This window comes from Gorilla gorilla, chromosome 19 (assembly GCF_029281585.2).
Source record: "Gorilla gorilla gorilla isolate KB3781 chromosome 19, NHGRI_mGorGor1-v2.1_pri, whole genome shotgun sequence".
NCBI classification, from domain to species: Eukaryota; Metazoa; Chordata; class Mammalia; order Primates; family Hominidae; genus Gorilla; species Gorilla gorilla.
This window is the reverse complement of record NC_073243.2, coordinates 38,016,647-38,029,024: the sequence shown is the minus strand read 5'-3', so window position 1 is coordinate 38,029,024 and position 12,378 is coordinate 38,016,647. Positions and strand designations below refer to the sequence as shown.

The window sequence follows — 12,378 nt, the reverse complement described above, 5'->3', positions numbered from 1 at the left end:
AAAAGTGAGTCTTTTTCCCTAGTTGGCAAGCTGTAAGTATTTTTCCCAGTAGTTTTCCTTCAGGCTTTGTAGAATTAGGCATGGCCTATGGAGTGTGGCAAGCTAATCAAGTTAAATTCTCATTGAACAATAGCTTCATATATAATTTCAGCAGCTCCCATGATACTATTCTTTATTAAAAATTTCATGCTTTAAAAAATGTTCTAAATGTATTGTAAGTTGATTTGTCTTTTATTTACACCATTCAGTAACAACACCAAGACCAATGCAAACAAACAGTATACACAAAATCTGTTCTCTCTAAATATGGAATGATTAGAGAATAGATGCCAGCATTGAGTGGAGTGGAGGAGGGGAATAGAGAATGATCGGGGAGGCAGTTGCTTGCGTAAGCTTTATTTTATGATATAAGCGTTCAGTTCATTTTTTGAGTATTTTTATCTGTAGATAGCATTGGCTTCTTCATATAACCTTGTAATGGCAGGGACTTGGAAAGGAATCGTTAAGTAACAAGGACTTCCTATATATTCCTTTCAAGGCTGCTATGAGGATCATCTGAGACGATATTTGCGGAATATTGAGCAAGGTGCCTGAGTATTACCTGTTAATTAGTTTTGTAAAAGGCACACAAACCAATGTTTATTGACATATTCAAAGACAAAATTAAAGTGATAGGTTTTATATTCATTCTGCCTTAGAATATTTTATTTAGATGAAAAATGTGAGAAATTCAGAATTTCATAAAGTCAAGAATTGATATTTTTCCATGTAAATGTTATAGTTACTTTCCTCTTTTATTAAAAATATTTTTAGCCTGTTTAAAATAGTCTAATACTTTTTTTTAGAGTTAACAAACAATAAAAGATATTTGGATATTATGTATTCCTCGTAAGTCTATCATACTGTATCTTGATGTTCTTTTTATAAGAGCTTCCCCCATTTGGGGAACAAACTTAAAAATTCTGGCTGTGTACTAAGGCCCCAAGTCATCCCCTGGTGTCTGCCAGCAAATGTTTGGAAATACTTTGGTTTTTTATGTCTCAAGAAACATTTCTGGAAAATGTGGTACAATTTTTTTAAGTACTTGACTATGAAAAACTTGGTAATTGCAGATGAAGAATCAAACTTTCACAGATAAAATGAAATATAGAGGGTGGCATTTATATAGTGAAAAGTGACAGCACATCAAGGACTTAAGCAGTTGTAACTTGCCTAGCAAATACAAATTTGTTTTATTATCAAACTTGGTGTGAAAGGAGGCACAGCATGGTTTAGCCATGTGGCTCTGCAAGTGAGCATGGAACTCAGTGCTCTACTGTGAAGGAGGAATTAACTTGGGGAAAATCCAAATGAGAATATAAAATTTTAAAATATATTTCAGTTTGAAGTTTCCTGGTTTTATTGAGTATATATTTGCTCCAGCATATTTTTTTCTACAATTAGTCTATGAAATTCTACAGGGCTTTTAGAAGGATTAGGACTGAGGGTGAGAACTGTGGTGACTTTATTTTTTTTCAAGGAGTGAAAAGTGGTTGCTCTGAAAAACAAAATTGATTGCTGTTCAAATGGTTTTTAAATTTCTGTACTGAAAAATGGCAAATTGTAGAGTAATGAATAATGAAATACAAGTTATTGGATATAAAGTGAAATGTAAATAACATTGTCTAGCCCTTGACATTGCACCTTTTGCTGAGATCATAGTATAATCCAAATTTGAGGGAGGCCTTTGATACAGCTGATTTCTTCCTGACTGAAAAGTGCAAAGCGTTGGCATCTGGGTTCTTCGTGAAGCTGTGTGATGCTGGACTTTGGACTGTAGTCCACTGTAGCCTGCCTTCTCACTGTGTAAATACATAACTACATGGGCTCCCGTGAGCTTGCCACACGCCACAGGCTATGCCTAATTCTACAAAGCCTGAAGGAAAAATACTGTGAAAAATACTTATAGCTTGACAACTAGGGAAAAAGTCTCACTTTTTAGGCGCAGATCTTCAAAATGTACCCTTATCAAGTTAAAAAAAAAGGGGGGGGTTAGCATGTACCCTATTTAATGTATTTATTTATAGTCATTTATAAATCATATTACTGTAACAATGTATATATATATATTTTGACTAGGGACAGGGTCTGGCTCTGTTGCTCAGACTGAAGGGCAGTGGTGCAGTGGCACGATCATGCCTCACTGTAGCCTACAACTCCTGGGTTTGAGAGATCCTCCTGCCTCAGCCTCCTGAGTAGCTAGGACTACAGGCATGCACCACCGTGCCCGGCTAATTTCAAAATTATTTTTGTAGAGATAGGGTCTTGCTATGTTGCCCAGGCTGATCTCAAACTCCATGACATGTTCTCTTTGGAAGATTAAATAAAAAAAGTTAGAAATCTCTTTCTCCAAAAATTTACAGAATGCCATGTGAGAGCTTTTGTAGGTAGCAAACTTTAAATGATTTTTTTGCAACAAAATCAATGGAAACATGGACAGATACTCTTTCAAAATGTTGTTACTGGCTGGGCATGGTGGCTCACGCCTGTAATCCCGGCACTTTGGGAGGCCAAGGCAGGCAGATCACCTGAGGTCAGGAGTTCGAGACCAGCCTGGCCAACATGGCAAAATCCTGACTCTACTAAAAATACAAAAATTAGCTGGGTGTGGTGACACACACCTGTAATCCCAGCCACTTGGGAGGCTGAGGCAGGAGAATCATTTGAATCCAGGAGGCAAAGTTTGCAGTGAGCCGAGATCACGCCACTGCACTCCAGCCTGGGCCACAGAGCGAGACTCTGTCTCAAAAAAAAAAAAAAAAAAGTTCTTATTATGGCATGTACTATCTATATCTGTAATCTGTTTCTTTTGAAATACATTTTCTCTTTCACTTATTAAAATATCACTTTTTTTCTGAAATGGCAGGTCAAAAAAAGAAAAAGAAAGTATTACTTTTTTCTTGAAGGAACAGGCTAATTGAAAAACCAGTAGGTTTATAGCACTTCTATTTTTGTAAGAGAAAATTATGTAGTACATGTTTAAGTTTGACAACTTTTTAAAGTACTTTGCCACAATATAACCAGCACATCTCAATGTAGTATAGATTTTTATGGTTACTTCGTATCTCATTACATAAATTGCAAAGATTTGACCACGTTGGAGTTCTTATTTCCACAAAATTAACCATGTTGATTGATTAATGTCCCATAGAATATTTTGTGCTTTTGGCTTCAAGTTCTTTGTTGCAGAACCTTGCTCATGAATGACAAAGTGAATGAGTCTTGTGTGTGGTGTTTTTAAAACTTCTTATAAGAGCAGCTGCCTTACCAGTGGTTGTACTTGAACAGTTTTCGATAGAACACTATTTTTTATTAAAAAAATAATTCACAGCTGGGCACCATGGCTCACACCTGTAATCCCAGCCCTTTGGGAGGCTGAAGTGTGTGGATCACCTGAGGTCAGGAGTTCAAGACCAGCCTGGTCAACATGGTGAAACCCCATCTGTACTAATAATACAAAAATTAGCTGGGCGTGGTGGTGGGCATCTGTAGTCCCAGCTACTCAGGAGGCTGAGGTAGGAGAATTGCTTGAACCTGGGAGGCAGAGCTTGCAGTGAGCCGAGATTGAGCCACTGTATTCCAGCCTGGGCAAGAGAGTAAGACTCTATCTGAAAAAAAAAAAAAAAAAGGGATTCACTCTTCAGAATATGTTTCCATATTCTCATTTAAAATGATGGGTTTTGGTTGGGAGGGGAGTGAGGGATAAAAGACGACCCATTGGGTACAGTGTACACTGCTCGGGTGATAGGTGTACCCAAATCTCAGAAATCACCACTAAAGAACTTATCTATGTAACGAGACACCACCTGTTTCTCCAAGAACCTATTGAAATAAAAAATAAAAATTAAAAAAAAATTTTGAGTATATTTTATCAGATAAAATCTAGCAAATACCACAAGTTGAGTTGTGAAAAAATATCTGTACTTTTTCCTAAGTGTACAGCAAACTTCTTGCACAATTAAATTTGCTCTAATAGGCTTGTTTCTTAAAATATTCAACAGTCTTCAATAGTTTTACTCATAAAGAAATTCCTTTTATCTTTTTTTTTCTTTAGAGATGGAGTTTTGCCATGTTGCCCAGGCTGGTCTCAAACTCCTGGGCTCAAGCAATCCACCCGCCTCGACCTCTCAAAGTGCTGGGATTACAGACATGAACCACCAAGCCTGGCCAAGGAATGCCTTTTAGTTTGCTGCTTTATTTCTCTGTATTACTTCAGCTATTTTTTTTTAGCTTCCACATTTCCTATAGTAATGCATTTTTTTTTTTTTTGGCTATTAAGTGGAAATCCCAAAGTACTGGGATTATGTACAAAAATACATAAGGATCTTCTAATTTTTATCATCAAGTTAAGCAAATTTTGTGAAAGACTGGAATTGTATAAGGCATGACTATAAACATAGATGACAAATTGCTAATATCTTGAAGTGCAGCAGACATTTAAGGTGAGGATCATAGTATATGCTAGTGGATATAAATTAATTTTTTAAATGCCTTCTTGATAATTTAGAATTTTGGAAGGATCAACTTGTTAATGTTCTTGGGTTGGCCATTATTTTTATTTTATGGGTGGCTGGTGAACAATTTATATTCAGAATAAGAGTCTCAGTTCTTTCATATTCTTGTTAGTATTATCTTTAATTTGAAGTTTCTGAGACTCTGCTTTGTAAAGTTAGTTTCATTAAAAATTGATGATTATAGGCTGGGCATGGTGGCTCACACCTGTAACTCTAGAACTTTGGGAGGCTGAGGCAGGCGGATCACTTGAGGTCAGGAGTTGGAGACAATCCTGGCCAACATAGTGAAACCTTGTCTCTCCTAAAAAATACAAAAATTAGCTGGGCATGGTGGTGCATGCCTGTAATACCAGCTATTCGCTAGGCTAAGGCACAAGAATTGGTTGAACCTGGGAGGCAGAGTTTGCAGTGAGCCAAAATCATGCCACTGTGCTCTAGCCTGGGCAACAGAGCGAAACTCTGTCTCAAAAAAAAAAATTGATGATTATTTTCTGTAATCCCGGCACTGTGGGAGGCCAAGGCAGGAGGATCGCTTGAGGCCACGGGTTTGAGACCAGCCTAAACAACGTAGCAAGACCCTATCTCTACAGAAAAATACAACTTAGCACGCCTGTCATCTTAACCATGTGGGAAGCTGAAGCAAGAGGATTGCTTGAGCCCAGGATATCAAGGTTACAGTGAACTATGATTGTGCTGCTGCATTCCAGCCTGGATGACAGAGTGATACTGTTTCAAATAATAACAATAATAAATGGATTATTATAATCTATAAACCCATTTAAGTGGGTCCACATAAACTGCCATAGGGGCATGATATTTTAAATAAAATTGAGGGCTGAGAAGGGCCCTGTTGTCAAACCCTCTGCCCTGTAGGACCCTCAGTCATCTCTCAAGATGTCTTAGGAAACATGACTTGGGACCTAGGAGGATGCTATCACCAGTGTGTATAGGAAGTATTAGTAGAACTTAAATGGTTTTATAAAAAGTACCTCAAAATAGAACTTTTCATATTCACTTTCTTGCCAAGTGTATCCTCTGGGGATTACTGTACTAAATATCACGATTTATTCTTTTTTTTTTTTTTTTTTTGAGATTGAGTTTCACTCTTATTGCCCAGGCTGGAGTACAATGGCACAATCTGAGCTCATTGCAACCCCTGCCTCCTGGGTTCAAGCGATTCTCCTGCCTCAGCCTCCAGAGTAGCTGAGATTACAGGTGCATGCCACCCTGCCCAGCTAATTTTTGCATTTTAGTAGATATGGGGTTTCACCATATTGGTCAGGCTGGTCTTGAACTCCTGACCTGAGGTGATCCACCTGCCTCAGCCTCCCAAAGTGCTGGGATTACAGGTGTGAGCCACCATGCCCAGCCCCACAATTCATTCTTAAGAGAAGCCTCTAAAGTACTGCAGCAGGGCTCTGGCTGGGCATGGTGCTGCACGCCTGTAAGGCCAGCCACTCGGGAGGCTAAGGCACAAGAATCGCCTGAACCTGGGAGGCGGAGGTTGCAAAGCCAGGCTTGGCCTAAGGAGCAGAACCCAGGCCTCAAGTGTGCAGTGGGAGGGAGGCAAGGGTGCAGGGACAAGTGAGTCTCCCCGTCTGCCCCATTTAGAATTCTCATGCAGCCTGCTCCTCCCTTTCTCCTAATCTTTCATTCTCTTTCATTCAGCTTGGAACTCCTTGAGGGCTGGACCACTTTCTGGTGGACCCAGAAGGCATGTCTTTATTATCTTTGTGTAATACCTGGCCCACAGTTGGTGTTCAGTGAGTGATGCTGGGTTTTTTGTTTTTTGTTTTTTTTTCTAAGTAGGAAACAAGTTTCTAAGTGCTATTTGTTTACTTTTAAATTTTTAATTGTGGCAAAATAGACAACATAAAATTTACCATCCTAACCATTTTTAACATAGGCCAGTAGTGTTAAGTATATTCACATTGCTGTGAGACCATTACCCATTGTCCATCTCCAGAACACTTTCATCTATGCAAAACTGAAAGTCCATATCCAATAAAGAATAAAGTCCTCTGTGCCCCACCCCTGGCAACTACCAATCATTTTTTTTTCTGTTTCTCATGTCAAACTCATGTTTGATTACTCTAGGTACCTCATGTAACTGGCATCATATAGTATTTTTCCTTTCTGTCTGAGTTCTTTCACTTAGGGTAATGTTGTCAAGGCTTGTCCAATTGTAGCATGTGTTGGAATTGTATTCCTTTTTAAGGCTGAATAACATTCCCCTGTAGGTGTAGATCACATTTTGTTTAGCCATCCATCTGTGCTATTTTTAAAGGGGGAGGCACACCGAGAGGCAGATCCAGGTGCACACACCTGGCAGAGAGGTTGGTTAGCTTGACAGTGGGCTGCATCCTACCCATGCGATCATGCAGCTGAACTCTCTGGCCCTCTGTGTAAGGGAGGCAATAGAACTATCTTGTCACTGTGCTGTTCTGCCTCACCTGGCCAAAAGTGGACTCTGACTTTGGAATCATCTGGAGCCAAGCGATGAACACAGGTGAAGCTTTCAACATGCTTATATTGACCTTTCTTGGCTTTCTGAAATATTTTTATTTTAGGAGCAGTCTATGGGATAGTGTCTGGGGTCATAGGGTTTCCATATGTGTGGAAACTAATATAAAATAATAAAGGTGGTGGGATATATATTTTTTCAAATTCAAATTGTTTTTATTTTGCCTCATGTAGACACTACATGTACTATAATTACTATGATTTTTTATTTTCATAATATATAGAAGGTTTACCGTTTGAACCATTTTTTCAGGTACAACTCAGTGGAACTCAGTACATTCACGTTGTTGTGCAACCATCACTCCCACCAGCCATCTCCAGAACTTCTTTATCTTCCCAAACTGAAACTCTATGGCCATTAAATAATAACTCTCCATTCTCCCCAACGTCCAGCTTCTGGTAATCTCTATTCTACTTTTTTCTATGAGTTTGACTATATAGGTACCTCATATAAGTAGAATCATACAGTATTTGTCCTTTTGTGATTGGCTTGTTTTACTTAGCATAGTGTCTTTAAGGCTCATTCGTGTTATAACATGTACTAGCCTTTTGCTTCTTTTCAAGGCTGAATAATATTCCGTTGCATGTGTATACCACATTTTGATTATCCATCCATCCGTCAATGGACATTTGGGTTTTTCTATCTTTTGGCTATTGTGAATCATGCTGCTATGAACATAGGTATAAAAATTTCTGTTTGAGTCCCTGCTTTCAATTCTTTGGGTATATACCTGGAAGTAGAATTGCTAAGTCATATGGTAATTCTACGTGTAATATTTTGAGGGGCCATCATATTGTGTTCTAGGGGAAGATATTTTATTTAGATAGCATCTTAGTCCTTTATTCTTTCATATTTTGTCTCTGCAGTTTTCCTATCTAATGAGTTTGCTCCTCCCTCCACAATAGTGATAACTGGAGAGCTCTGCTGGTCGGTTCCATGGGGTCTCCTGCAATAACTGCTCTTGTTTATTATTTTCATTGCAGATGCAAAAGCCATGGAGTTGAGCTGCAGCGAAGCACCTCTTTACGTAAGTTGCTAAGCACTGGGCTTCAGGTCCAAGGGGCCCTTTCTTAACTCCAAACCATGTGACTGAAGTGGGGAGAAATGTTTTTCTTGCTATTGAGTTAAGGCTTTTTAAAAACAACACACTGAGCGTTACTGTCTAGTTCAAGTATTTGCATGGAGCCTTTTAAAACTGGTTGGCTCCTGTTTTAAAGTCTGGATTTTATATTTCCCTCAGTATTTTTTTAACTGTGTAATTTCTAGATTCAAACACTCAGTTCACTCATATGAGTGGTGTGTGAACATATTATTTTATGATAATATCCTGATAATAGTCAAGAACTTTTCTATGTGTGTCTTTTTGAGGGGAAGGTTTCACGATAATTGTGTCAGCTAGAAGTATGAAATAAGAATTCAAACAAAAAGTGCTGGGACATAAACAGAAGTGGGAGTTGGCGCTGGGGGACAGGAATGCCCAAGGAGATTTGTAGTTAGATGTGCCATCTAGGCCCAGGAGGATGCCATTCTGAGAACAACTCCTGGGGGTAACAGGGAAGTGAACAGATTGTTTCCTCACACAGAAAATGGCAGATGGCCTCATCTTTCCTCCTTCCTTCTGATTTCAGACAAAACTTCCTTTCTTGGGAAGGAACTGTGTTGGTGTGGGGTGGGGCCTGGGCAGGTGGGCCTGGGTGTGTGAGGAGACTGGAGTTTAGAGCAAAATTTCAAGGAATTGAAACAAATTTTATTTTTTTATTATTTATTTATTTATTTTTTTTGAGATGGAGTCTTACTCTGTCACCAGGCTGGAGGGCAGTGGCATGATCTAAGCTCACTGCAACCTCCGCCTCCCAGGTTCAAGCGATTCCCCTGCCTCAGCCTCCCAAGTAACTGGGATTACAGGCACATGCCACCACGCCCGGCTAATTTTTTGTGTTTTAGTAGAGATGGGGTTTCACCATGTTGGCCAAGATGGTCTCGATCTCCTGACCTCGTGATCCGAATGCCTCGGCCTCCCAAAGTGCTGGGATTACAGGCATGAGCCACCACACCCGGCTGGAATTGGAACAAATTTAATCAGAATCCTCAATTGATGAGAATAGATTCATCCACTTCCCACACTTCACTACCCAGCCAAGTGCCTACTCACTCACCCTCACTCCCTTCTACACATGACACATACTTCTCCGGAGGAAGACAGAGTCATAAACCAAATTGATTCCAGAATAGTAGAAAAGCTGCCCCTTGAGTTGCCCAGTGATCTCTAGTACTCTCTCTAGGTTGTGATTTTCAGGCCATAAAATGTGCCTGTAGACAGTTGGGTTTGGCCCAGACATGATTAAAGATTAAAAAAAAGGCTGGACTGAGGCTAAATTGTAAAGTACTCCCAAATATTACTGTTGTTTTTTCTGTGTGTGCCTTCCTATTCCTCACTCATTCCACCCTCCTCCCCTACCTCAAAACAGACAAATCCACAAGCCTAATCGTGATAGAAGCCTTGTAGCTGACCGACCTCCTCATGTAGCTATTTTGACCATAGACTTACTAGATTGTGACCAGATTTGGGGAAAAACCAATACACATTGCCCAAGGAGAGAAGAGATTTAAATGAACCAAATAAAAACAAAAACAAGTTTTTCTTTTTTCTTTTTCTTTTCTTTTCTTTTTTTTTTTTCCGAGACGGAGTCTGGCTCTGTCACCCAGGCTGGAGTGCAGTGGCGTGGTCTCGGCTCACTGCAAGCTCCGCCTCCTGGGTTCACGCTATTCTTCTTCTCCCTCAGCCTCCTGAGTAGCTGGGATTACAGACACCGCCACCAGGCCCGGCTAATTTTTTTTGTATGTTTTTAGTAGAGACAGGGTTTCACCGTGTTAGCCAGGATGGTCTCGATCTCCTGACCTCGTGATGTGCCTGCCTCGGCCTCCCAGAGTGCTGGGATTACAGGCGTGAGCCACCGCGCCCGGCCAAAACCAAGTTTTTCTAGTTATTAAAAAAATGCTGATTAGAGTAAAATGAAAAGTACAGGAAAGTGTTAAGAAAATAAGTCATAATCTCACCCCCGTGGATAATGTTATTATATTAAAATACTAATATATTTTATCATTTTTAAGGTGTAATTTTTTTTCTCATTTTAACATCTCTAAAATTGAGATGCTCTTACATTCACTGTGCTTCCTGGCAGATGTCATTACCTACACGTGTGTGACCTTGGTTACAGGGGTTCATATTGTTGTCATTTCAGTTTATTTATATAGCTTGCTGGTGCTACATAAATTAATTGCTTTCAAAATGACTTCACCATGATCTAGCATTATAAGGCAAAGTTACTATGTAACTAGAAAGACTTGGAAATAACAGCATGTTACATGATAAAATCTATGTATAGATTAATTTAGAAAAGGTCTTTCAATAAATATAAAATTCTAGGTAATTAAAAATTACATCCTAGTTGGCATTTTTTCTAGTAGAATATTAAATGCATATTATAAATAATGATATCTTAGATAAAATATATGAAATATATTTAACATAACTGACTCTTACTACATATGATAGAGTATATAACATTTTTTAATTTAATTTAACATTTCTGGTCAATATTATTGCAAAATGAATTAAGCCAATCCAGCCACTTGGCCTCATCCAGCAAGAGGTCATTAGAGATACGTCATAATGAAAATGAGTCTTAAACCAAAATCTACCAAATGGGTAATGTCGTGCAGACAGAGCAGACTCAAAACTGTCCTACAATTTGTTTCTGTATTTTGGGGAAGAACCTGCTCTCTGCCCTTCTATCTTCAGAGGTTTGGTAAATATTCACTTCTAGTTTCTCTTAGTTTACTATATTTTGGTTCATAAACCCTTAATATTTTTTCTTATTTATATATATTTATTGTAAAATATTAGAAAGAGACCCAGCAAAAAGAAAAAATTAAAACCTCATGTTTAATCCCATGGTGAATGATAAGCTCTGTTGACATTCTGATACAGATTTTTCCAGAGTTTTATCTATATCTCTGTTGAATTTTATCAAGGGTCCTTTTGACATTTATTTAGATGATACAGTGTTTTCTCATTTGATAGTGATTTATTCAATCTCTTAATTTTGGTGACTTTATGTATGTACTTCAAGTAATCCTACTTAGTTATTTTGACTATTTCTTTTGGAAAAACAAATTAAAATAACTCTGGCAAGTGTGTAATAAAGATACCCTCTCCATTGGAATTTGTGAAGAGTCCATTACATATTGGGAGGCTATATTAAAATTATAAAATAACAGTATGCATAATTGTATGTTAATGCCCTAGAAAATCTAATTACAACAGACTTTTAAAATATATAAATTAATAAGATTTACCTCAAGGACAATTAGATTACATAAGTGGAACAATAATCAGGAAGGAAAAAAATTGATTGAAATTATTCCCCAATTTCTACCCACCTCTCAAAAAAGGGCACCTCATTCAGATAGGTCTTATAGGTGATTTTTTATTCCTTTGCTTATAACCTGTTTTGATGGAACTCTTATAACATTTTTATGGCTAAAGTGCTTCTTTGTCTCAATTTGTCGGGTCACTTTAGAGAATCTTTCCTGAAGATGATAGACATCTTTATACCTATAGAAAATCTATGGATGTAAATATTTTCTTAAATTCCCCATGCATTTTGCTTGGATTGATAAAGAACATTTTTGATTTTTCTTTTTAAAGATTGTTTCTTCCACTATTGTTTTCCCCTTCTAGACAGAACAACTAATATCCAAAGATTGGATTTTTTTTTCTTTTTGGGGAGAGAGGAAGGTTGCATTCTGGAAGGCTTTTTTTTGAGATGGAGTCTCACTCTGTCTCCAGGCTGGAGCACAGTGGCACAATCTCAGCTCACTGCAACCTCAGCCTCTGGGTAAGTGATTCTCCTGCCTCAGCCTCCTGAGTAGCTGGGACTACAGGTGCATGCCACCCATCCAGCTAATTTTTTTGTATTTTTAGTAGAGACGGGGTTTCACCATGTTGGCCAGGATGGCCTCGATATCTTGACCTTGTGATCCACCCACCTCAGCCTCCCAAAGTGCTGGGATTACAGGTGTGAGCCACCACACCAGGCCAAGAATGTTTATCTTTGTTTTCCACTTAAGTTTTCAGTAGCATCAAGTTGTTTTGTTCCTTGCTTGCCAGCACAATTTTAGATTCTATCACTTCTGGTTTTTATGTAGCTTTGTCAAATCTTGGCCTTTTTATGCCCACATAGTTTTATAGAGATAATCTTTTACATTTTATTATGAGCACAAAGCAAGAATTAAATT

General features: G+C 38.4%; 1 protein-coding gene across 2 annotated transcripts in view; it reads left to right on the top strand.

Annotated features, from left to right (window-relative positions):
* Positions 1–12,378, top strand: part of ARHGEF28 (Rho guanine nucleotide exchange factor 28) — a 314,786-nt gene that overhangs the window by 50,358 nt on the left and 252,050 nt on the right. For both annotated transcript variants that reach the window (XM_031003474.3, XM_031003473.3), the window contains exon 2: positions 8,061–8,104. In XM_031003474.3, the coding sequence (XP_030859334.3) occupies positions 8,072–8,104 (33 nt within the window). In that variant the 5' untranslated portion in view covers positions 8,061–8,071. The remainder of the gene's footprint in view (positions 1–8,060; positions 8,105–12,378) is intronic.